Below are 26,821 nucleotides of genomic sequence, written 5' to 3' on the forward strand. Positions count from 1 at the left end.
CCCCAGTTATAAGTGATCCATCATTGTGGATATTATATATTTATCAATAGTATTCTTGTGGTTTCTGAATTTAAGTTCTGAACTTAAATGTAGGTAGGAAAGGTTTTTTTGTTGAAGAAAAAAAAGAACTATAGCTCCATCCTTAAGACATTGGATATATTAAATAAGTAAAATCAAAAGGTTTTGGTTAAACGACTTTTCCAAAAAGGAAAAAAAAAAAATCGAGAGCAACAGAAGTGTAATCTAGCTGAATCACTCTTTTCCTGTGGAGGATTTATGCTTGTTCAAACTACAGGTGAGGAAAGCTTAGAGGTTAAATTTTAAATTGTGGTTTTTTTATTATTATTTTTTGGGGGGCGCTGCATTAGGCCTTCGTTGCTACAAGCTGGCTTTCTCTAGTTGTGGCGAACGGGGGCTACTCTTCATTGCAGTGCACGGGCTTCTCTTTGCGGTGGCTTCTCTTGTGACAGAGCGTGGGCTCTACGCGTGCGGGCTTCAGTAGTTGTGGCACGTGGGCTCAGTGGTTGTGGCTCGCGGGCTCTAGAGCGCAGGCTCAGTAGTTGTGGCACACGGGCTTAGTTGCTCTGCGGCACGTGGGATCTTCCCGGACCAGGGCTCGAACCCGTGTCCGCTGCATTGGCAGGCGGATTCTTAACCACTGCGCCACCAGGGAAGCCCTAAATTGTGTTTTAAAGACAGTACAGTGGAGTGATCCTAATATAACTTTGTAAACCTTGCTGAGAAGGAAACCCCAAAACCAGTGTTTTGTAAGGTAACCTCCGGCGTACCTGGGCGCTGCTGTGGGTATCACAACCTCCTGTTCAGCATGTGAAGGTTTGCCCTTGGAATTGGGGCTGTCACTGAGGTGAGGGATCGGGGGCCACGAGAAGCTCTGACTTGCCTTGCCAGCTGTAGGTTTTTCTAGCTCACCAGAGAGCTCGCTGGTCAGTGTTTCCAGGCTGTGGGGATGTCAGAGGACCCCTAATTGCCTCTGGTATTTCCTCAACTATTTCCTCACAGGCCTCTTAAGCGTCTGTCAAGCTTACATGTTTAACTTCCAGCCCTGATCTTTATTACTTTGTGTCTTGGCTTCATTTCCTTTTCTTGGCCATTATGGGTCACAGGACCCATGAACAGCAAGTACCCTCCACTTGGGACAGCCGGCAGGTTGTCCATTCCCATGGACGTCTGCAGGGTGTGTGTTTCAGCCCCACGTGCCAGAGAATGATGTTCGGTGTACATGCTACTCTGGCTCTTGTGGCCTGAAAGTGTGAGGTAGCACTTGGAGATTGGAAAATGCACATTGTAATGTAAAGGAAAGTATTGTACATAATATTATAAACAAGGTAGGGGCATTTATTTTGAATCATGGAAACACTAGCTCATAAAAACGAGTTTGCAGTGGGTATTCTAAAGGAGAGTTTTTGTATTAAAGTTTCAGTAGGATAATAAAAGTACTAGAGGCCCATGTCTAATAAACTTCAGCTTCCTAGGATTGGTTCTAAAGAATTATTTATAAGTTATTAAATTTAAGAATCATTCCTGTTTCAAATATCAGTCATGTTGGCAATGTCCTTCGTAGTAATGGAGAAAACAACCCCTTTTAATACATGCACTGTAAAATAGTGTGTGGGTGAGTAGGTCTATTTATATGCTTCAAGGTAGCTAGGTAGCATGAACAACAAAGATGCTGGGCTTATATGGGGCATGTGAGGTTGAGAATGAGCATGCCCCATACCTCCCCCTCTGGGTCAGGGTGGAACTTGGACAGGGAGGGCTCTAGTGACCTTGCAGGACAGCAGAACTTACTAGCTGTGATGCAGGATTAAAGTGGGGATTCCTAGGGAATTCCCTGGCGGTCCAGTGGTTAGGACTCTGCGCTTTCACTGCCAAGGGCCCGAGTTCAGTCCCTGGTCGGGGAACTAAGGTCCCACAAGCCGTGTGGCGTGGCCAAAAATAATAATAAAGTGGGGATTCCTAAAACGTTTTCTAGTTATCTTCACTCCCAGATTCTGAGCCCAGTACATAGTAAAGGAGGAAAACCTATTCACGCTCCACAGTATAAGCAGGAACCCCTGCTTTCCGCCCAGTTAGTTTCTGGATGAAGGTTACATCCCCAGTCATTGCAAGGCAAGCACCCACCACCTTCCAGGTACCATGTTATATATTGGGGTTCCATTCCGAAAACTCATTACATGCCATTTTAAAACTGCATAAATTGATCACAAAGATAAAACACATAAAAGCTCTGCTGTATCCTCTGGGGGAATGACTCGGCATGGGCAAGATGCAGCATCTCAGAAATGCAGGGACACTATGAAGATTGGATGAAGAGCCTGCTTTCTCCTCTGGGTGAATCTGGTCCCTGGCAGAGGGCCTTGGTGTCATGCATTCAAAGTTATAGTGTCAGTACCTGTTCGAGCTACATGATTCTCTTACTAGCAGATACGGGAGTAGGGCGGTTTCCAAGACGACTCTCCATCAAGTGTACTTCATGGCTGATTTCATGGATGTTAAGTTAACCGTGGGGAAGCCTTTTTCTTGAGTGATCTTAGCCCACTTTTTAGCTCCCCCAACTCTGATATCATGCAAGCCAGTTCTCTTTAAGAAGCAAACACTTAATGTTCAGAAAAGTCCTCTGCTTCCTAGTGGCTGCTCATTAGCATTTGAGAGGAGAGCCAGGTGCCTTCCCCAGAATTGGCTCCTGCGGGATCTCGCATCTCTAGATGCTTTTCTTATCACTGTTGCCTGTAATGGCCTAACCATACAAACAATACAAATTTTGTTTGACAGTAAGCGGGCAGAGCTAGTGTTCTACCTGTAGGGGCTTGTACAGAGCTGAAAACCACGTTTCCACCATGCATAAAAAAAACTCCATTATGTACAGCTTTCCTTTCCAAACTTTATAAAGTTTGGATTATATAAATTTCTAAAACCAGGGCAGCCTACTTTAAGAAAATCCTTAAGTAGTTGATACCTAATAAACCTCAAGAAACCACCACCCTTTGAAATAGAATATGACCAACTTCTTTGGCTTCTCAACTCATTTGATTCTGCCGAAATATTTTGTTGATCCTTTTTAAAAAGATGACAAGACACATATATTTCACACACATATGTTTTATACATACATGTAATACTTTATATATACATAACAATTCGATTAAATCAAAGAGCTTTTCTAAATCTATAGGCACAAGGAAGACTGGGGGTGGGCCGGGGGTGTGATTACAGTGAAGAGTGGCCCTCGTCCCCCTGGAGGACGTGGTGTTATATTTGGCTCAGCTGGCGGCTCGGGGTTGTGCTGGGACCAAGAGGGAGCCTGAGAGGCGGCGATCTGGGCTAATCCCTCTCAAGGTCTGGTGAAGTGGAGAAGGATGGAAAAGAGGGCTGGGAGGAAGTGAACGTAATGTTTAGCATAATGGAGAGATAAAGGAGCCCTGTAATCAGATAAGGGCTGGCGGAGGAGGGGGCCGGGGAAGTATTTATGGGGGATGTCAAAGTTCCAGGCTCTGTCTCTGAAGCCAGTGGGGGAGGGGGGAGGCGCAGAGCACCAGTTTCCAGATGGCAGATGGACTGCTTCTCTACAGGTGTGCCTGAAATGTAGGCTCAGACCTGTTCTTTATAAATCTGCCTTGCATTAATCATTGCTGGAGGTCCGTTTTGGATTTTCTCCTGCTGCCCAAGGCCCGACAAGCCTCCCTGCCACTCTGTTCTCTGACAGCTGAAATAGGCAGGCAGTCAGGAAACTCAGTCCTCAGTGGCCAGGGAGACTTGTCTTTAAAGGACCTGCTTTTGTAATTAAAGTCAGCCTTTCAGCAAAAATAATTACGATGGCTACAGTTGACCAGACTTCTTTGTATCAGGCACTGGACCTCAGTTACTGCTTTTAACCGTCAGGATATCCCAGCACGGTATACTCTTCTTCGTTTTTTTGCAAATGAGGAAACTGAAGCTGAAAAAGAGGCTTCTTCAGCTACTGAGAAGGTCAAGGCAGTGCTGACCTGTCTGGCTTTGAACATTCTTTACAGACACAATGCTGCCTCGTCACTGTTTCCTACAATCCCTTTGTTTACTTCTGTAACGGGGCCCAGACAGGGCCTGCTTTGAATCTGGGGAGAACAGCTTAGCACATAAAGGCCTGAGATCCAAAACTACTTGTGCCACCTTGGAATCAGCACCCCAAAACAAAAATCTAGCTTTAAAATTGTTCTTTCTCTCCCTCCCCATCCTGCCATGGGATGTCACCGACCTCTGTTGCATGTTGAGTGATTGCAGGACAGCAAGTCCTGTTTTTACAAATAAGGCTCCATGTGGGGAGTGCAAAGCTTTGTCCTTCAAGGAACCACGTTTGGCCAGATCCCTAGCCCAATTTGAAAAAGCCAGTTTTACTCGAAATGCACATAAAGAATATAGTGGTGTTCAGGTGGTGGTCAAGCACCATTTGTAATGACAAAGATTCTTAGGGTCAGTTTAACTCAAGTTCAGACACTAGGGAGGGCTCCATTCAGTTTGTGTTTGGACCCACGCCTGGAACTTCACCAGGTCCTAATCAGTTACACCAGTTTAACAGTTGAAACTTTCAGAAGCATGAGGTGATTGTTGTTGTTGACAATAGCGTTTTGTGGGAATTTTCTAAAGCGTACCTGCAGCATTTTTCTTGTGCACATGAAGAAACGCATCTGCTTTAGCCTTTCCTGCTTCATCCCGCACCCCACAGACAAACCCCACATCTGGCTTAAACATGTTGTTTTATTCTTTCTAGAAAGAGTGAGGGAAGGTGGGAAGGGAGATTTTTCCTTCTTTATACCTTTTTGGTAGTAGAGTTCATCGTCCTTTCTGTTCTGGGCGGGGTGAGTGCCTGAATAACGTAAATACACCACGGATAGGAAGCAGTTGGCCTGCGGCCATGCAGCTGGATTATGCAGACACCCTTCGCAGCTTTTAGTGCAACACTTTACCCCCTGCCGTGTTTTCAATAGTCACTTGCCTCAGTTAATGCTGGCTATTGGGGTTGCTGCCAGAGGAGATGGGGTGCTTCTTTTCCCCACCCTCAACACCAGGTCCTAATCAGTTACACCAGGTTAACGGTTGAACTGGTGTTCAGCCGTTAAACTGGTGTAACCATAGAGCAGTGCAGAGAAATCTGTGCCCTCGGGAACGGGCGTTGAAGGAATGGGGCAGGAAAAGAGGATGCTGCAGGCCACAAGCAAAGGCCAAAATTAACAGCCCCCCCGTAGTCTGGAAGCCAGGGGCTGGGGTATTTGTTTGAATCTCTAATAAATGAATACTTTTTGGAAATAAGTTTATGGCACCAACATAAGTAATGCAAACTTCCCTTTTTCGTGTTTACTTAATCCCTTCAAAGGAAGGGAGAATGGGCTTCCCTGGTGGCGCAGTGGTTGAGAGTCTGCCTGCTAATGCAGGGGACACGGGTTCGGGCCCTGGTCTGGGAAGATCCCACGTGCCGCGGAGCAACTGGGCCCGTGAGCCACAATTACTGAGCCTGCGCATCTGGAGCCTGTGCTCCGCAATAAGAGAGGCCACGATAATGAGAGGCCCACGCACCGCGTTGAAGAGTGGCCCCCACTTGCCACAACTAGAGAAAGCCCTCTCACAGAAACTAAGACCCAACACAGCCATTAATAAATAAATAAATAAATAAATAAATAAATAAATAAAACTAAAAAAAAAAAAAAGGAAGGGAGAAAAGCACACAGCCGCAACAAAAAAAAGTAAAGGCATGTTTTAGCAAGAGGCGTGTAGAGTTTCAGTTATTCACCTTGGCCATTTCCTGTTGGGATGAACCCACGGTACATTCACAGATGATTTGAGAAAGCTGTGTTTCATACTAGAGAATTACACATCCTGGGAACCCTTAGTTTTTCTAGAATAAATGGGGAATGTGAGGGGAGTATATTCTCAAATTGTGTGTATGTAACTAAACAAATATTATAAAATGTTCTTAATCTCTCTGATCTAAAGGAATATGCATGTTGAATCCTGAGGTGAATGGATTAATGATAGAAACCATGTGACTTTTTAAATTCAATTTTCCTATTAATGAAAAGGAAATCTTTAGCCTATCCCAGTTAAGCTGTTGTGGCTCATAAGCAAATGAGTATTGAACACTTTATATTTTCTCAGAGATTTTCTTAGCTTTAAAACCTGTTTACAAATATTGTCTATTTAACCCATTCATTCCACAACCTACTACATGAAAGACATCACTCTAGGTTCTAAGGATATAGCAGTAAACAAAAAGGGCAAAGTCCCTGTTCTCATGGAGTTTACATTCTGGTTGGGAAAAGTGGGCAAACAGGGCAGATGTTGATTTAGTAGCATGTAGAGAGAGAAAGCATGGTGAGAAGATTTAAGAGGGATGGTGGGTGCTGCTTTATATAAAATGGATGGAGAAATCTCTAATGAAATAACCCTGGACAGAGACCCGAATGAATTAAGGAAATGAGCCTAGTTGGTGTGTGGAAAGAAGAGTGGGAAATGGGGTTTGAAGCAAAGGAAATATGGGGTTTGAGTGCAAAGGCCCTGAGGTAGGGTGCTTAATGCGGAGGACCATCAAGGATGATGGGACTGAAGTGGGATGGGCAAGGAGGAAAGTAAGATATGCACTAGATTTTGACTCTTACTCGGAGTAATATAAGAAGCTTTTGGAGAGTTTGAATAGAATGTCTTAGTCTGACTCACCTTTCAACTTTCTTAGAAATTTGGGCAGGTATGGGAAGTAAGGAGGCCAGTTAGGAGGCTGTTGCAATCGTCAGAGAAGTGTTCTGGATATATTTCAGAGGAAGAGCCAGTTGAGAATCACGAGTTCAGTCTTAAACATGTTAACTGAGGTGCCTACTAGATGCCAAAGCAGAGAAATCACATAGGCAGTTGGTTTTACTGATCTGAAGCTTAGGGAAGAGGTCTGGTTATGGAAATGTGAATTGGGACACTGTTAGCACATGGAAAATATTTAAGTGCAGTCGTTGGCCCTGGCTTAGATCATGGATCGTTTAGGCACAGTTAAAGGAGGGGAGGCAGCAAATACTGGTACCAAGTAGTAGGCGTGCTAGTGGGCACCGGTGCAAGGTCTCTTCTGAGTGTGTCTATTTTCTCAGTGAAATTAAAGCATGCTCATCCATCATCTGAGAGGGAGGGGGCAGGAGGACATATGAAACAGTCTTCTTGGGGATGGATCAGGGAAATGTAGCAGGATGCTGGGTAGACCCACTTGAGTTTAGTGGTTAGGACTTCAAAAGTAGACCTCCGAGCATGGTAGAGTGGGGTCTTTCCCTCTGACCATGTGCAGCAGCCTGAGTGAGGGCATGGAGTTAAGTAGATGGTAGGATTTCACCAGGGTTTGGAGTTTGGGCAACTTCAGTAAGGAAAGAGAAGGCAAGCATGTTTAGGTTTTCTGCAAGAGTATCATGATAGACCATGGAACTTAAGTTGGGTAGAGAATCAAGTGAGACCATGAGGGTGTGGAGAACAGGGCACAATAGATTGTTGGCCCTGGTGAGGTGAAGAATTATTGGAATCTAGAGTGTGAGCTGCACTGTAAGGAGATGGTGGCTGGAGAGCGGGATGCTTAAGACTGACAAGGTCAAGAGAGTGACCTAGGCCTGGGTGGCTGAGACAAGGACATTGAAGGAGAAGAGTTCCAGAAACTGAGAGGTCAAAGTATTGGAAGGATCCTCTGGGTGAATGATGAAACTACGAAGAATCATGCCAGGGGTCATGGTGAAGAGATGGAGGGACAGTAAGCCCACTTGCTAACCTCTTCAAGGGATGAGGAGAGGTGACCAGAGGTCTGAGGAAGGGGGCACGGTCAGACTTGTGAGCTTCAGAGGAACTGGAGAGAGTGCCGATAGCCTGCAGTAGAGGTGGGTACCCTACCCCCCATCTAGGCTGAGCGGGGGAGGGGTGCAGGAGACAGAAGGCAGCCACACGGGTGGGCCACGTGACTCAGCCAGAGCGTGTTTTCATTTAGGTTAAGAAAGCGAACGGAACTTACAAGAGGTACCTGGAGTAGTCAAATTCATAGAGACCGGGAGTAGGGTGGGGAGTTAGTGTTGAAGGGTACAGCGTTTCAGTTTGGGAAGATGAAAAAAGTTCTGGAAACGGATGGTTGATGTTCTGGTGATGGTCGCAGAACAGTGTGAATGTACTTGATGCCACGGAATGGTACACTTAAAATGGCTAAAATAAATGTTCCATTATGTGTATTTTACCACAATAAAAGCAAGTGTGAAAGGAAGGGTTTAGGAAGTAAAGGGGGATGTTGGTCCTTGAGTCCCAGGGGCACAGTGGGAGGGGAGCTGGGTCACAGTAGTGGGTGAGCTGCAGGGGGTGGTAGGGAACCTGGGTGGCTTTGCCTTTGGGGGTGAGTGAGGTGAAGGATGTGGGGCAGAGGGACAGTCTGAGTGGTGTTTGGCAGATCGCAGGTTGCTCAGCTAGGCTCTGAGCACTGTGCCTGGGGTGCGAAGAAAGAGAGGGTTCTGTGTTACTCTGCATCTTTGTTTCCCTAGAATCTGGTACAGCGCCTGGCATGTAGAAGATGGGGATGTATGTTTGAAGGATTAAAAAAAGCAATGTTGTTCCAAGAAAGAAAACAGCAAGTGAGAATTTAATGGCCTTGCCGAAAATCCAAATAAGTTTCGGAAAAGTGCTGAAGAATGAAAAGAAGCTAGGGTTGGTCTCTGGAGAAGAAAGAGGATTTTTGGCCAATGTGCAAAAGAACTTATTGCGAAATCAAAGTTTAGACTGGAAAAAATAAAATCATAAACAGAAGGCTACACATGTGTAAAGGGTATTTGAACTGAAATATAAACGATCGCACGGTGAATTTGTGATTTAGGAGTGGACTATCTGTCTACTTAACGCTAAATGAGAAGATTATTAGCCTTATAAAATGTTAAGCCTTGGTCATTCATTATAAACCAAGTTTTAAGGGTTGAAACCATAATGTCCTCTTAAGTTAATAGACTCGTCTTTCCGAACTTAGAGATACCAAACTGTAGATAGAAGTTCATTAGTTTTATTATTAACACGTCCACCTAGAAACTGGAGAATGTTATGCTTGCATACATCCTCAAAGATTCACAAATATTTTTTAATGACTGGGCGTCTTTTTTTTTTTTTTTAACGTACTTGTATACTGAGTTTAAGAGTTGGGGTTTTTCCCTGAACATTGATACAGGCTATCTTTTAAGGTTGCTGCCAGGCGTAGATTTTCTTTTGATGAGTCCCAAAAAATGCTGGCTGTGGTCCCCTTGCACTGTGAAACGTGTCCTCCAGCTCCAGACCATTGTCATGCCCCATTCTTCTTGTTGTCGTTTTAGTGACAGCTATATTGTGCGCGTCAAGGCTGTGGTTATGACCAGAGATGACTCCAGCGGGGGATGGTTCCCACAGGAAGGAGGCGGGATCAGTCGCGTGGGGGTCTGTAAGGTCATGCACCCCGAAGGCAATGGACGAAGCGGCTTTCTCATCCATGGTGAACGACAGAAAGACAAACTGGTAATGGCAGACGTGCAACGCGTGGGTTAAATTAGCAACGACTGATTTCTTGACATTAAATCATAGCCCTTTTCCTGTAGGTATTTTTTTCCTTCTTTCTCTGACTTCAGACTCTTGCAAAAGCTTCCAAAGTTAGAACTCACGGGGCTGGCGCCAAATTGCAAAACCTAACCTTGGCATTTCAGTGAAGTCACTTTTTACTACACACCGTATAACTCAGATGCTTACAAGTCGTGCATTTGGCTGTCTTATTTGCGTCTTGATTAATTAAGCTGTCTTTCTGTCACTGTAACAAGATGTTCAAAACGAAAGTATGTTCTTTATTATGAATCACGTCGTAGTGAGCTGTGAAGTCAGAGTTTTTTTAAACATTGGGTTTATTCATGGAGCACGCCATCAAGGTTTGGATGGTGAGAGATAGAATGCAAAGAGGAAGTGTCGTCTGACGTCTTGTTACTTCTAAATAAATGTTTATCTCAAAAATACTGCAGCTTCTATTTCATAAGCTAATGAATAAAACATGTTTGGGAAAAGAAAGTAACAAAAAGCAGCGGCATTACACTCCTGTAATAATTCTACATGCTTAAAAATAGGCACTTTGGAGAGTAATCATTATCTCACAAAGGTGGGGGCGTTGATAGTTTATAACATAGTTTCATGGAGGGACTGGATGTCCAGTTCTGTGTTATGAAGGAATCTATGATACGAAGGAAAATTGTCTATTTTTAATTGGTGGCCTTGAATCTGGGAGAACATGCTCCTATCTGTATTCGATCCTGGAATGTATACTCCAAAGCCAACCATTGATTCAAAACGTGCAGGATCATGCAGGATCTCAACAGAGAGAATACAAAGACACCACAGGAATAAGTCAGTGGTACATTTGAGACCCTTGACAGCGGCATGTGTTGAGTTTTATGTGCTGAGTATACAAACTTAATCTTCTTCTGCAACCACTTCTTAATGTTTATAAAGATTACAAAATAAGGCAGAACAACTTCTAAATGTTATATATGGATTAACAGAAATGGTATTTTCCCACTTGATTCATTTCTGAAAATGAAATGAATGAAAATCTAAAGGGAGAATATAGCTCATTTTAAGAAACATGGCCATTCAAGAAATTCCTTACATAATAGTCAAATAATTAAAACATTGTTGTTTATAAGATATTCACAATAAAGGCAATGTAACCACACTAACAAGAAAAAGTAAAATAAGTACCTTTTATCCAGCGTTTACCTAAGGGCTGAGTACAATGCTGGCCCTTTAATTAAGGTGTATCATTGTATCCTTACAGTAGCCTGTATAGCTATAACTGAAGAAACTAAGATTCAGACAGACTCCTTGTTCTGGATGACCCATCTTGGGGGCCGGGAACCAGTATTTGATACCCTGTCACTCTGACCCCAAACTGAGCCAAAGTCGCATGTGCATAACTACCTCTAGCCCTTTGATATAGCTTTTTTCCCCTTTGTGCATATTTTTATTTTTACCTAGCTGTAATCAGAGCTCGTAAACAGTTTTATATCTGTGTGTGTGGTGTGGTTTTGTTTTGTTATGTTTTTTTGGGCCACATGGCACGTGGGATCTTAGTTCCCCGACCAGGGATCAAACCCTTGCCTCCTGCAGTGGAAGCGTGGAGTCTTAACCACTGGACCACCAGGGAAGTCCCTAAAGTTTTATATCTCATAAGATATTCTCATAAGAAATTTTCCATGTTGCTGGTATCAGGTTGTTGTTTATTTGAGGATCTCCTTAGTGTCCAATGTTAAGATTCCTTCCCTTCCCACTACCCCCAGTATTATCTACCTGCATTTTCCACACTTATTATTTACTTGGAATAATTTGAGGGGTCAAATTTTTATGACTTTTGATACTTGTACAAAGAGCTGCTACCAGCATATATGAGAATTTTCTTTAACACACTGAGGGTCACATATTTTAAATCTTTACCAATTTGATTAGAGTAACAGTGGTATCTTGTTGATTAATAATGAGATCAAATGTTTTTCTGTTTGTTAAACAGTCTTAACTGTGAATTATCTGTCAATGTCCTTTGCATATTTACCTTTTGGGGCCTGATTTTTCTCCTTGATATGTATGCCCTCCAAGTATAATAAAGATACTCATCTTCATCTGCATATTTGCACATATTTTTATAATCTATTGCTTGCCTTTTTGATTTTAGTTGGGGTGTTTTTCCTACAAAAATTTTGCTAGAAAAATTTTTTTCACTTTTTCCCTTTTTATTTTTATTGTTACTACTTTTGTGTTAGCAAATTATTGTACCTGAATGGTTATATCTTTTTAGGTCTATTTTTTCCTGGTATTTCTGTGGTTTGTCATAGAATATGTCAACCTGAAATAGCCTTTAGATTGTCTAATTCAGCCCCTTCATTTTATAGATACGTTTATAAACTTGTATCGTACCACCGACTTGACCATAGTAATTGTGAACTTCTACAATTTTGTTTGATGCCCTTTATGTAAATAACCTCAGTTAAATTCCTGCAACATTCTGAAGGAGGAGGATACTATGGATATAATCTACACTTTGTAATGGGGAACCTCAATTCTCCAAGAAGTGATGCATTTCCTCAGTCTGGGGCACAGAGTCATTAGCAGAGCCAGTCCTGGGAACCATTTCATTGTGAAGCCAAAACCTGGTCCCTTCATACCAGCTCTGCATGGGAATAGGACAGTCCTGGCTGTGGACCAGCTTCTGTTGTGTGTTGCTATTGCACAAGGATTGTGTGCCTCATCCCCTCCCCTGTCATGTTTCTCCATCACCCTCTCCCTCCTCTTGTCCCCCTTACATTCTGTGACTCTACACTTCTGGACTTTTATATATTATATCCACTAGTAGTTAAATCACACACCCATACACCCAGATGTGCTTCTGCATCTTTCCATCCCTCACTGTGCCTGTTTCACACTCTGGTAAATCCTGGACTCCTAACACACCACCCCACACACACTTTTGGCAATATGGTGACTCCTCCTTTGGCCTCCAAGCTTACGTAATGCAGCATTTCTGCCCACTGGAGGGTATGAATCCTCCTGGAAGCTGTGCAAATGGGGTGGGGTTGTTGAAGGACACCCCTCCCCCTCAGTGGTGGAATGGGGAGGAGAGGGTGGAGATCATTTGGGGAATACAGAGAATGGATGGTATCAGAGTTCCCAGTATTCCAGCCGGGACAACCAGCCTTTTCTGATAGAAACTGTTGTCAGTAGTTTTTCCAATGGAGTGCAGTTCTAGAATTCAGCACATTGGTTTTTGTTGTTGTTACTTGACTTCTGTGTTGACGCCTGTGAACTTAACTTCCATTGTTTCTACGGGAAAAGTCTGTGTTCCAAATATCCATTCACAAAGTCGTTATTTGGATAATTTTTTGTGAGTTGGAGACAATCAAGTTTTCCTGAGAAATTATATGTCAACTAAAAATTTCTGAGTTGAATCTTATTTTAGATGGATTAGAGGATTTTACTTCTGAAATGAATCCTGTGAGAAACTACCTTATGAAGGTGAATCACAAAATCTAAAAGGTTGATCGTTCCAGTGCAGGTCTGTGAGCACTCCCACACACATTTGGTGGGAGTTACAGCTGGCAAAGCTCTTTGAAAGGCAATTTGGCAGGATATTAATTTTAAATGTGTATTCCTTTTTACTTTGGCAGTTCCACATCTAAACCCTATCCTATGGAAATAGACTGCAGAGCTTTATGGATAGCTACAGTTATCGGAGAGTTTTGGTCTCAGAATCCCTTTACACTCTAAAAATGTATCGAGGACCCCAAAACGCTTTTATCTTGTAGCTTATAGCTACTAATATTTACCATACTAGAAATTAAAACTCAAATTGTTAAAAAATCTTAATTAAACAGTAGTGTTAGCTTAAATGACATTCTTTACAGGCAAGAATAGGCAAATAACTATATAACTATTTTCCAGGAAAAAAATGATTAGAAGAATAGCATTGCTTTGCATTTTTGCAGATCTCTTTAATATCTGACTTAATAGAAAATAGCTGGATTCTGATGTCTACTCTTGCTTTCAATCTGTGGCCATATGTTTTGATTGACGTATATGAAGAAAATCCAGCCTCACTCAGATATGTAGTTGGAAAACAGAGAAATATTTTAATAGCCTTTTCAGACCATCGTAGATATACTTCTTTGATGCTACACCAAAACTCGGCTTGTAGTAGTTTCTTAAATGTGGACTCTGAAACCATATCAGTGACCTTTTTATACTCTATTACATTAAAATCCACTGGTTTATCTTTCTCTTTGCATGGATCTTTTACTCATTCCTGATTTTGTAATGTCATGCATTGGTCATTTGGAAAATAATCGTTTACTGAGTTAAACAGATCTTCCAAATGTTGATACATTTAATTCTACAATATCAAAAATCACATTTCTTAATATCACCACTGATCTCATTAGAAAAGTCTTAAGTATTGGGAAGCTGTCCAAAATTCTAATTTTCACTTGAAAGTTGAAATTTTATTATTGGCAACAAATATCTCCTTGTTTTCCTTGAGGTGACAGGCTCGCTGTGTTCATCTTCAAGAAAACGTCTGCCAGGTACCCAAGTCTGAATAACCGTAGTTCACCTGAAGGCTGTTCTTTCAGGTAAACCTGGTGATCCATGAGGAAATTAGTTAGTTCAACTCACAACTGCAGCAATTACACACGTTTTTCCTTGAGACAATCGTCATTCTTCCCCATGCAGTACAAGTAAAAAGGCTGTGAGAGATACTCTTCCCTTTTCTAACTACGCATTTGTGCAAAGCCAGAGTTTATTCCCATACTTCAGCCAAAGCAACGTATTACAGCAGATCAAATGCAGAAGCAGATATGAGAATCCAATTATGTGTACTTCCCATTTCATCACACGAGATGAAAGATGTGTATTCACAGGTCAAGATATAATAATTTTTAACTGCTTCATCAAAGACAATCCTACATAAGACTGGCCTTTTTTACTTTGACCATGTGACAGTGGTGAATCCGGTGACTTTGGTACTGTTTGGTGCCACTGCCTGGCCTTGATTCATGCCTCAGCACAGCAGTTTTACCCACCATTCCTTTTGCACCATTAGCAGAACTGGCAACACAATGAAAAAGCAAAAATGTCTTAATATATGAAAATAGTTTTGCCATCCCGGACCCCCTGAAAGGACCTGGGGGTGCAGAGGGAAGGCTCCCAAGAGACCAAACTTTGAGAACATGTTCAAGGATGTTCATTCTAGCATTAGACAATGTAAAAGCGACCAATTAGAAATGACTTAAATGCCCATTAGTGTGGAGAATGGCTGAATAATTTTAATATATCCATACTGAGGAATATTATTTATGCAGCCACTAAACAGAATCCTTTTTACCTTCCTATATCTCCGAGACATGTTTTTGGGGAAAAGGCAAGTTGAAGACCAATTTATAGGTTTGGCTACATTTAAACAGACTCACACACATAAACTTACATGCGTATGTAAAGAAGCTGCAGGAAGGGAACTAGAGTTGTGTCCACCATACCGACAGTGGGCAGTTCTGGAGAGGGAGAGGTGTTGAGGGTAGGGAGGGTGAGATGGGCAAGAATGGAACCTTCTTGGACTCACCTAAATTACTTAAATCTTCTACAATGTGGATTTCTTGTATCAATTTTTTTGAAACCTCCAACAAGAATATATAATCACTTTTTTTTCTCCCCACGCATCTCATTTAAAAAGCTATTTTTAAAAGCCTTTCTCAACTTTTAAGTCAATGCCTAAACTTCATTTTAGAAGATTGATACCTATTATGCCAAAACTTCACTAGAGGGGTTATACCTGTTAGGAAGATGAAAGCATTTGAACGTTTTCATTTTTGTCATTAAACTTAGATAGGTAATGATGTAATTTTGTTTAAGAGAACAAAGAAATGGTATCTGGCCTCCTCCCCCTCACATAATTTAGGTGGCTGAACTTTACTTTTCCAAGAACTTATTACACTTCTCTAGGAAGATGTACCTTTGGAATAATCTTAAACTCAGAAAATGTCAACCAAAGACAATTTTTTTCACCCAAAAAATATGGAGAAAACCAGAAGTCTTTGTTTTTACAAAAAAGGTTATTTTGAGACTTTGCATTGAGACTATTAAATTCTAAAATAGATAACATTTGTTAGTTAAAGCCTTGGTTATTTGGATTTCCCCAGTTTGGAATGGGGCTGGGCTGACATTTAATCATTGTGCTATTCTTAGGGGAAAATGGCCATAGTAAGCAATTTAATCATAAATAGAACTGTGCGAGGGGACTGTTGTCTTCTTTCAATACAGTGGAATAAAGTTAACTGCTTGGGACTGCTATTTGATATGCCAGTTAGACTATTATTCTCATCTATTAAGTTAGGGAACATTTATTAGGCAATGCTTAATTTCTGTTTGCTTAGATGTATTCTTGAAAGTTGTACTCATTTAAAGATATTCTCTCTAATTGGAATTTTTATTAATTTAGGCAGGCCTTTATTCTTTCACTTGGTTAAAAATTAATAAGATCTCATTTTGTTAAATGTAGAACTTTGCCAGAACAAGATCAAAGCTAGTAAAACTTAGCAAAATCATTTTGATATATATATAATGAAACCATAGAAATAAATATTGTCAATATTTTGGAGCTTTCTATGAATAAAGACTGGAGTTTACATTCACATGATTGCAATGCCTCTTTTATTCTATAATCTTAAACTCTGGGATCTTTACCAGCAATAGCACTCTACACACAGAGGGAGTTATTTTATAAAACATCTTGATCTTTTACAGTCTAGTTAGGAGAACAAGACTAATGCACACAAAACTGTTAGAGAATAATATGAGACCAAGTACTAAATTGTGAAGGTGACAAAAACTGAAGTAAATAAAAGAGTAAAACATAATGCGATATACTGGGAAGCGTGTATGACCCTGTTAGGTTTCTTACTGTTTGGTGTTTTCAAAGCATGTTCATATGCACGTTCATTGATAACGTTGGTGTTACTTCCGCTTTAGAGATAAAAAGGTCAAAGGTCTAAGACAATCTGCTCAAAGTCGTAGCTTAGTAAAAAGGCAGTTCTGAGACGAGATTGCTAGAAATTTGGAGATTGTTCTAATAATCCAGATAAAAGGTTAGAGACCTAGATCTAGGTAGAGACCTAGATCACGGTAGTAGCAATTGAAACAGGGTTGATACAAAAGATGTTGAAGGAAAAATGAAATGGACTTGGTGAATAATAATACAGGGGATAGAGAAAGCCGAAGAGACAAAAGAAAACCACGGAGATTTGAGCCAGAGAGAATGAACAGAGAGGGGTTGGCATTGCTAGATAAGGGGAAGTTACTAGGGGCAGAATTTTCAGAGCAAGTTAGTTATTTTCTCAGCTTGTTGAGTTTGAGGTCACTGAGAGACACCCATTAGGACAGGAGAAGGAAGATTGAGACCCCTGATGTAGAAGCAGTCAACCTGGAACAGAGCAAAGCCCCAAGACTGGACCTCAGCTTAGTGCCCCCTAGTCAGGGGCAGGAGGAAGGAAAATGAGTGACATGAAGAGCATGGTTAAGGGGTACAGCAATACAGCGAGGACCACCAAGGGTGCGGGGTAGCAAGGAGTGGATGGTCAACAGAGGCAGACAAAGCCTTCCTCCAAGAAGCCTTCAAAGATACGTGAAGGCAGAGGGGAGGGTTTTCATTAGTTGCCACCAAGGACGATGGTTCCTAGTTAGATTTTTGTAACCAGACACAATCATGACGATTTAACAAGTAACCCGCCTGTGTGTTTCAATCCTTCAGGTGGTATTGGAATGCTATGTGAGAAAGGACTTGGTCTACACCAAAGCCAACCCAACCTTTCATCACTGGAAGGTCGACAATAGGAAGTTTGGACTTACTTTCCAAAGCCCTGCTGATGCTCGAGCCTTTGACAGGGGAGTGAGGAAAGCAATCGAAGACCTTATAGAAGGTATTGAATTTATCGCTGCATTCTCAGTGGGACTATGGGAAGTTTCCAGGTTCTTTTTAATCGGAATTGTCTGCCATCATATATTTGTGGATTATTTGCAGGAAGGTTGGGGGCCAGGTCAGTAGAGGCCAAAACTTTAGGAACATCCAAGGAGAAAACACCTTTAAGTGACAGTGCAGGGGAAAAGGAGATGGGTTTCAGAGTAATGAGTGATTCCAATTGGTTTTTAGACTGCTCTGAAAAGAGAAGTTCTAGACTTCCATGTGAATGACTTTTTGATGTGTTTTACCTTTCCCTGACTATTGAGAAACCGCTTTGGTCAGATTTGGTCCAGAGGTGGAGAATAGATTCTAATGGGCCCAGAAATCTCCATGCCTTCCCACTGTTGTGTAAGGAGAGCCCAGGGGGTACGTCTGCCACTGAAAAGGCGAAGGAATCTGTGACTCCTTAGTCCATGGGTGAGCAGCTGGTAAACACTGTGTTGCATTTAATCGTGGCCTGGAAGGCTCTTGGGCAGTGAGTTCTCGTGGGCTTTTCTAGAGTCCACAGAGTCCAAACACACAAATTCTCCACTTCGACACATTCAGTTATCAAATCGAAGGGTTCAAGGTTCCATAGCCAGGGCCCTGTGAATAAAGGAATATTAAGCAAGGCATGGTAAAGCCAAATTCAGAATTTGGGGAGATTAATCACAAAAGAATATATGTTTTATTTGTATATGAGATAAATATGTTCTGAAGTCATTTTCTTCATTGCGGATTTGGGGGAAGAGAGAAAAGCAAATCTCAAAAGAAAAATCTCTTAACATCAGCAGGGAGACAATTCTGGCTGGAACACGAATCAGGGAACTGCAATCCCAGGGTGGCCAAAATGAGTAACAGCCAGTGTTCACATCATAGATCTGACACAAGTGGCAAATGTTTAAAATCTTGTTATTAAACATAGCTTTTAAATGTTTAGAAGAGAAAGTAGCTCCTGTGTTATTGGTAGAAGCAGTATGTCCATGTACTTAGTCACTGAAGCTACACACAAAATTTGATTCTCTTGTAATTTTTTTCTCTGTATACACTCTACCTAGCTCTGTTCTATCAAACTTGCCTTAAACGTTGATTGACTAGAGTAATTCAAATAGTAGAGAAAAATCCTCAGATATGAATAGGAATTGCGCATAGGGTATTGTGGGACTTGTTTTTCCTCCTGTGATCCCTCATTGGAAATGTAAATGTTTCTCATTCCTTTCTGAGCAAGTCTGTTGATTTCAGTTTCATGTAATAGCAAAATATTTTCCAAATGTACATTTTGTAAGACGTAACGAAGAAAAGGAGAAGATAGAGACTGAATTTCCCTTTTGGTAGATCTATCACATGCAAATTTAAGTATGTTTTTCCTTTTGGCCATTAACAGTGTCAGTTGATTTGATCCACACATTACAGAGTGGTATTAGGAAGGAAAAGGGGAAGTTATAGTGATTTGCCTACCAGAATGAAGAAAGCGTTGAACAAATAAACCAATTGAACCCTAAATGACCATTTTTTTCCCTGATGGAATAAACTGGGTTTTCTGACATGAGCCTAAATGAGCCTAAATGCTGGCCCGCAAAAACGAAGAAAACTCATTGATACCCTAGTATTGCAAGAGAAAACCTCTTTGCCCAGGTATCAGCTTAGAAGGTGGCTCCCACAGTCTGGGGTTTAGAGTACAGTGTCTGAATTTCAGCACAGGAAGCAACCATACTAGCTATTTAGTCAAATCCCCTCATGAGTAAATGAAAAGCCCTGAACTCTAAGTCCAGTTATGCAGTGAGATTGTGGCCCGTCCAACCTGGAGTTCTCCATCCATTGCTTTTCCCACTACACAGTGCGGGCATGGGGGTCACTGGTGGAGGCCTGTCGTGATGCATGGCCTCTGTGGTGCCTCTCTGTGTACTTGTTCTCCAGTGGCCAGTGAGGGAGTTTGAGGGGTTGATTTGGGAACAACAGTAGGCAAAATTCATTTAGGGAACATGCTGGCTAGAGTCAATTAAGAAGGGTAAATTAAAAGCATTTAATTTCCAGGTAACATATTTCTGCTGGTGATTCACATGTGAAAGGCATAGGATGTGGTTTATTTAAATATACTGTTTTAAATGATTGGCTTTGACTTATCCTCTTTAGAAACCCCTTTTTGTGGTTTTTGTGTCTTTTTAGGCTCAACGACATCTTCTTCCACCATCCATAATGAGGCTGAGCTTGGTGATGATGACGTTTTTACAGTAAGTTCCCATCATCCTTTGCTTTCCAGAGGAGTTGGTGAATAATCAGAGAGAGGTTCTGTTTAGGGGCATGAGAGACACTTGGCAATTTGGTATTTGCTGTTGCTGTTGGGATGCTGTCAGGGAGATCTCTGCCTTGTCATAATTTTGCTGCCCCGGGTTTTCCCTGGTCCCTCATGTTGCTGTGATGCTACAAGGCACATAGTATCAGCTCCCCTAGAGCTGTCCAGGGCGCTCGCCCAGTCTTCCTTCACATTTAAGGTAACTAGCCATCCTGGTTGGCCTGGGACTGTCCTAGTTTTAGCACCGACAGTCCCTAGTCCAGCAAAATACATACTTCAATCCCAGGCAAACTGGGACAACTGGTCACCCTACTCTCAGAGTCTTACATTAACAACCAGCTCCCCCAACCTCCCTTGCGTGGTGGGTGCGGTGCAGGGGAGTAGCCTTCCTGATGAGTAATTAAACATCTGATAAGAGAGTCCTGAAGGCCGAGTTGAGGTTAGGGCCAAGTGTGCTAAGGCAGGAAACGGCTTGGATATTTTGACACAGCTTGAGTTAATGGGATGTAACTGGAGACAAAATGATTTCTCAGCTTGCCCCTTCACTAAAATTCTGTGCTTTTAGAAGTTAATTAAACAAACAGTTCAGTGTGCACCTGCTGTGTGCTTCCTGCCGTCAGGAGCTGTAGGGCAGCATTTCAAAGTCTCGGCCTTGACCCACAGGAAGAAATACATTTAAATTGTAACCTAGGACACACATCCATAGACATCCCAAACCAGATCATATTTCATGCCCGGCGTTGTGATTTTTTTCTCTTCCTTTTTATTTTCTTCTTTTTATTATGAAACTTTTCAAGCATACAGGAAAATTTAAAGAATAGCACAGTTGAACACCTAGAGTCAACAGTTGTAACATTTTGCCCCATTTGCTTTATCTGTGCATGTGTGTGAACTTACACACACGCGCGCACACACATAATTTTTCTGCTGATCCAGTTGAAAGTAAGTCGCCTCTAAATACCTGAGCATGCATCGCGTAAAAATAAGACGTTCTCCTATACAACAGCATTACTGGACCTAAGAAAATTAATGGGAATTTCATAATATCATCTAATAGTTCCCCGATAATTCCTCAGTTGTCCCAAGAGTATCTTTTATAAGCTGTGTTTTTATTTAATATTTTAAATATTAGTTGCAACCCTTTAAACTTGATTCCCGACCCACTCATCCTGCAACTAGTAATTTGAAAAACACTACTTTGGGAAGACAGAGGTGTGTGAACCCAGCTCCAGCCCGCATGGATGTAACCGGGTGGTCAGGACAGCGATGAGATGGGCCTGTGAGAAGCTTAGAAGCCAGCACAGACTGTAAAGTGCTCTGGCCCAAGGTCCTTTTACAAGGAGCGGTGTGGGGGTCAGAGAAGACCCCTGGGAGCTGAGGCTGGACCAGACCTCGGTGGCATTGGAACAGGGTTTGGGAATGGGCTTCGAGGCGGGGAGCGAAGGTGGCAGCAGGAATGCATGTACTGAGTTGCCTGAGCATTGCAGACCCCGACCTGACGTGAGTAGAGAGTGCTTGGGACGGGGGCAACGGGGGGGGGCATATGTCAGGAAATGAACTCAGTTGTGCCTCCGCAGAGCGGCTGGTGTAATGTAGCCCTGAGCAGGCTTCCTATAGCGCTCCAAGCAGATCCTCTCGACAGTTGGCATGTTGCTTACATCTGTTCCTTTGTCACGTTTTGAGAGACAAACAACAGCAGGCGGGTTAAAAGGTGGCTTCCTGTGCTCCAGAGCAAAACTGTCATTCGCAGCTGCTTCCCAGCTACCTGCCAGAAGTGATTTATGGAAGCAGGAGAGGGCAAGAGGGAACAGGCTGATGATGGAAGCCAGCATCCCTCCTGGTTTTGTCCTTTAATCCACAGGGAATCAATGTGCTGCTCTAGGGTAAGGCCGAATGCCTGGAAGGAAGTATAGAAACAGCCCCGCTGCTTCCAGACACTCGGAAACTCACTGCAGGAGGAGGGCGACTTAATTGCATTCCCTGTGGGCCCTGATGTATATGATCCTTGCCTTCATTCCACTTGTTTACAAACAGGGGCCTATTAATAACAGTACCTCCCTTCCCCAAGACAAGCCCAGTCATTAAGCCATTGACTATTAGCAACATCCCATGTAAGGATGGGAGTGTCGTCAGGGGCTAATGCGCCAGGTTTCCTGTTTGTTCACGAGCTCCCTGTCGTGAGACATTTTGTCCTAAGAAATCAGGGAGATTTCTGAAAGCTGGAGCCATGGAAGAGAGCAGCTGCGTTAACTCCTGTGTAACCTATAGCTTCCCAAGGTTTGTTGCGTTCTAAAACTTCTATTGGTAAGACAGATGTTTAGAACTTGGAACTCATTTATTATAGAAAGAGTATAAATGGTGATAGAGCCTCTTACAACTTATGACGAGCCAGAATGAGAATTTTCTAAGAGAACGGTGTATGTGGGAGAAAACCTTTAGAGACATAACTTGAGGAACCAGGAGTAGATCTTTTGTTTCTGCTGCTGGAACCAGGGGTTTCCCTCTGTTTCAGGGGATTCCTTGGGACCGGGAGGAAAATAGGACATTGGACAACATATGGATGCACGTTCCATGTTGGGGGATGAAGTGGAGGAAGGGGCACCCCCCATACCCACTGTGGAGAAGTTGTTGGGCTTGGGTGCTCGCCAAGCATGGGCTGTCTCATACTTTCCTGACTCTCAGCCCCTAAACTAGCCTGTCCCCCTGCCTTCTCAGGATGGTAATTAGCGTCCAGCTTAGCATGGGTGCATGCGTGTGCGGACACATACACACATACTCTGCCCATGCGTCTTGCCAGTCGCCAACACCGTTGTCTCTGCAGTCATGCCACGCCTCTCCTGCCACCAGCCTGGTGTGTGTCCACATCTTTCCTGATGGAGCCGCCAGCAGAGACTCCAGATTAGCCACTGCTCTGATTTTCTGAGTCTTGGGCTATTTATCCATCTATGTGTCTTAGTATTCCTCCCTGAACCAATTATGATTGTTCTCTCTTCTTTCAAATCCCATAGGACTCTTGTTTATTTCTCTCTTGCTACTTGAAAGCCTGCGGCTTTTTTTGGTTTTCCTAGGACTCTTGTTTATTTCTCTCTTGCTACTTGAAAGCCTGCGGCTTTTTTTGGTTTTCGTATTTTATCTGCTGAATGAATGACTCTTCAGCTAATTAGAAGCAGTCCTCATTATAGTCTCTACAACCTTATAAAGCTTTGCTGTATAGGTGCTCAATAAATGGGTGCTCTGAACCCCAATAGAGTATGTAACAATCCTAGGGTTTCATATTTTACTCATTGGCTTTATTGCTATCCTGGGGGACCATCTGAAGGTGGGTGATTTTGAGGGATTCCCAGTAGCTTCATGTCCTATTTTTCTCGCTGTGTTTTCCGACGCATCTACAGCTAGGAGACGAGCTCCAAGCATCATCACCCACTCCAAGCCTTTGGCTGTTCATGCTCCTTGTTGCCTTCCACCCCGCACGGTCTCCTCTGCTCCCTGGGAGACCTCAGATACCGTGATCCGTCCAGGTGAACGCAAATACCTAGGTGGCCAGGGTGTGCCCGGCATTAAATACGGATGTGGGAGGGAATTCCAGTGCCTGAGCCATTTGGTACAAGTTTGTAAGATGAGTAATGCAGAGGGTATAAAGCGACGACAACAAAGGCTAGCGTTCTGTGGCGGGCATTTGGGGGCCCTGCTGAGAGTCAGCCCACTCTCATCCGTGCCTCTGGCAGACAGCTTTTCACTTCTCTCCCCAGAGCCGGGGAGCCTTGAGAGGGACAGAATGGAAGGACCCTCGAGAGTCTGCCCCTCTGTTGTGCTTTTGTCTTGTGGGGGAGACACGTGCTCTGGCATGTCTTGTGGAGGAGGCCCACGTGCACTTGAGAGATGGACAGTGTAGCTCCGCGGAGAGGCCGAGCTGCTTTGCTCCCCAGCCTAGGACTGACATTCTCCTGGCGCCCTACAGATGAAGACTCTGGGCCCAGACGGTTTGGGGCCCACAAGGAAGGGGGTCATCGGGGATGGGGAGGCAGTGAGTAAAAGGGACTATATAGAACTAGAGAGGCTCTGGGTTTTATAGCCATTTAATGAACAATTTTCCAAGTTCCTATTTTGTAGGATTGGATCCATTGAAACCTGGTGGTTTATTTACTGCTGCAGAGCTCTGAAATCATTTACAGATGTTATTAGCATCTTCGTAGCTAGACAAGGAGAATTTTAATACGATCTTGGGAGAATGCAGCTGCAGGGTACACGTACTTCCAGAGCAGACTCGTTGAGAATCTGTGGTCAAGTGCTGTCGGTGCTTCAGCTGTCATTGTGCTGAGTGGCTGGATTCTGTCTCTAAAGCTGGGGGATTAGGGAAATATTTGCTTTATAGAAAGATACTTGGGGTGTATAAAATAGCTAAGTCTTCATCTTCCATAATAAGAAGGCCTTAAATAATATCCAAAGCTGCAAATCAGGAAAGAGTAGTATTAACAAGATGCTATTAAAAAGATGGAGAGAGAAATACAAGGAGAAAGAGCCACAAAAATTGAAGGTTTATTTCTCTGGGGAGTGAGAAGCTGAGATGGGAAGGGGCGAGATCGCTACTTGAGATATTAAATGATATACACGTATTGACTTTTTTTTTTAAGAAAGAAAAAAATGAGAGGGAGTTTTCTCAAAAAGGCGGGGAGGGGGGTGGTCAAGGGAGGAGGAGGAATCCAGCAATCCTGATTTCCCCCATCTGGGGGTTTAAAGAGACTGAAGAGACGCAACAGAGGTTGAGTTGTGTGGCTCTCCGTGCTCTTCTTCCGGCTGTTTTTTTCTGCCTAGTGTTAGGAAGCAGTGTGTCCACCGTGGAAATAATGGCACATTAAAGGTAGGAGACCTGACAAGAGTTAGCTGGAAATGTTTGGCTTGCAAGGAGGTGAGAATAGCTGTAGACGTGCCAACTCCTCAGAATTCTAGGTCTTGGAATTGGAAGGGATTTTTTTCCACGTCAACTGAGCCAGCCTCCTTCCTTCTGGCAAACAAAGTAGGATTTGCCTCATTTTATAGACACAAGTCGTGGAGTCAGATGGGCGACTTGCCTAAGATGACACAGCCAGTTCATAGTGGAGGAGCAATGAACACCATCTCCTCGCTTATCCCGTTCACCACTGCTGTTTTGCTCTACATTTGTTGAATAATTATATTTACGGTATTTCAGCTGCTCTATTTTTTATGTGTCAACCTTATGCAAGAGTTATGTTTTAGGTTCTCCTGGACCCAAGTTGGAAAGGGGAGAAGAGATAAGAGGATAAATATGTAACCAGTGCCCCATGTGGCCCATTCATGTGACAGACTTGGAGCCTGAGTGTGTGTTACAGCCTAGAAGTCCCCAGAATAGCAATAGGAAGGCCGGCCCTTATGAGGTTTTTTTTTTCTTTTTCTTTTTCTTTTTTATTTATTTGGCTCTGCTGGGTCTTAGTTGCGGCACGCAGGATCTTTTAGTTGTGGCACGTGAGATCTTTAGTTGTGGCATGCGAACTCTTAGTTGCAACCAATGGGATCTAGTTCCCTGACCAGGGATCGAACCCGGGCCCCCTGCATTGGGAGTGCAGAGTCTTAGCCACTGGACCACTAAGGAAGTCCCTATAAGGTTTTGATTTATTTTCCCACCTCCAGGGTTTATTCTCCCACGTCAGTATTGCTTCTGGATTTGGGCAGCACTTCTCAATAGGGATTCCTAATGAACCCCTCACACTTTACAGCATCCATCCTATGTAACGAGTTAACTTCTCTCTTGTGCACCTAGAATAGCACTAACTGTGTACCGTCATTTGCAGAATCGAGAAGAGTCATTCATAGCATTTTGTGTGGGTCGGAATTCTCTCCTAGAACCCAGTTAAGAAAGGCTGGTTGGGAAAAAAAAAAAGAAAGGCTGGTTGGGATATATGTATATGTATAGCTGATTCACTTTCATTGTGCTGAGTGGCTGGATTCTGTCTCTAAAGCTGGGGGATTAGGGAAATATTTGCTTTATAGAAAGATACTTGGGGTGTATAAAAAGCAGAAACTAACACACCATTGTAAAGCAATTATACTCCAATAAAGATGTTAACCAGCCTTTCTTTTTTTTTTTCTTTCTTTCTTTGTTTATGTTGTGGTGTTTCATCATCCTTTAATTGTTTAGGTAGGCAGTCCTCCTTCACATAGGAAAAATGTCTTTTACAGCATTGTCAGATTTTAGCCATGTTTTTGCCCAGACTGGAAAACGTGGTTCTTCCTCGTGCCCTATGCTTGAACCCTTGATATCCTGTTCCTCACAAGCTGCATTTGATTACTTTCTGGCTATTCAGAGCACTTGCTCCTAATGACATCTCCAACCCCTCCCGTCCACTTCAGGTATTTTCTAAAGCGTAGCTAGAACATGTGGTTGAAACCAAAGTATGAAGCAGCAGTTTGTTTTGTCCTAGGTGAGCTTTTGAGTCTTTGCAAGTTGTGGTTATTTTCATTCTTGATTAAGTAGAAAAAAATGAATTTGTGGAATTCTGTAAATATCAAGCTTTCACTTATAGAAGCAGAAGACTGCAGCACACCACAAAATTTTCCTTTTCTTGAAGAGTTTTTTCCACCTAATCCATCCCCAACACACATTAAAACTGAAGGCAAATCTACCAGTTTTGTAATAAATGGGGTTCGTTTACTGATTTTCTAAGAAAGGGGATGTTTTTAAAAGGTAAAGTGGCATGTGACTCCTGTTTGTGCAGAGTTTGGAGGTTGGGGAGAGGCCAGGAGTCTAAGCTTGGTTCTGCCATTAATTAGCTGTGATCATTGATCCTTTTGGACTCAAAACCTTCCCAGGGTGAAATATTTCCTTTGAGTTTCTGTTTGCTGGCCCAAGGGGAGGAGAAGGAAAGGCACTGTGGTGTGGAGCTATCGCTGACACTGTGCCCTGCACTTTCATGTACGATACTGTATTTGGTCCTCACGACTGACCATGAGGTACTTATTGACACTTCCATTTCTGCAGATAAAGTCCCCAA

At 42.8% G+C, this 26,821-nt stretch overlaps 1 protein-coding gene across 1 annotated transcript in view; it reads left to right on the top strand.

Annotated features, from left to right (window-relative positions):
- Nucleotides 1-26,821, top strand: part of SPRED2 (sprouty related EVH1 domain containing 2) — a 121,074-nt gene that overhangs the window by 80,032 nt on the left and 14,221 nt on the right. Inside the window, exons 3-5 of the mRNA XM_059943175.1 lie at nt 9,345-9,522; nt 17,333-17,501; nt 19,688-19,752. Coding sequence (XP_059799158.1) covers nt 9,345-9,522; nt 17,333-17,501; nt 19,688-19,752 — 412 coding nt within the window. The remainder of the gene's footprint in view (nt 1-9,344; nt 9,523-17,332; nt 17,502-19,687; nt 19,753-26,821) is intronic.

Source organism: Balaenoptera ricei, chromosome 13 (genome assembly GCF_028023285.1).
Source record: "Balaenoptera ricei isolate mBalRic1 chromosome 13, mBalRic1.hap2, whole genome shotgun sequence".
Lineage (NCBI taxonomy): Eukaryota > Metazoa > Chordata > Mammalia > Artiodactyla > Balaenopteridae > Balaenoptera > Balaenoptera ricei.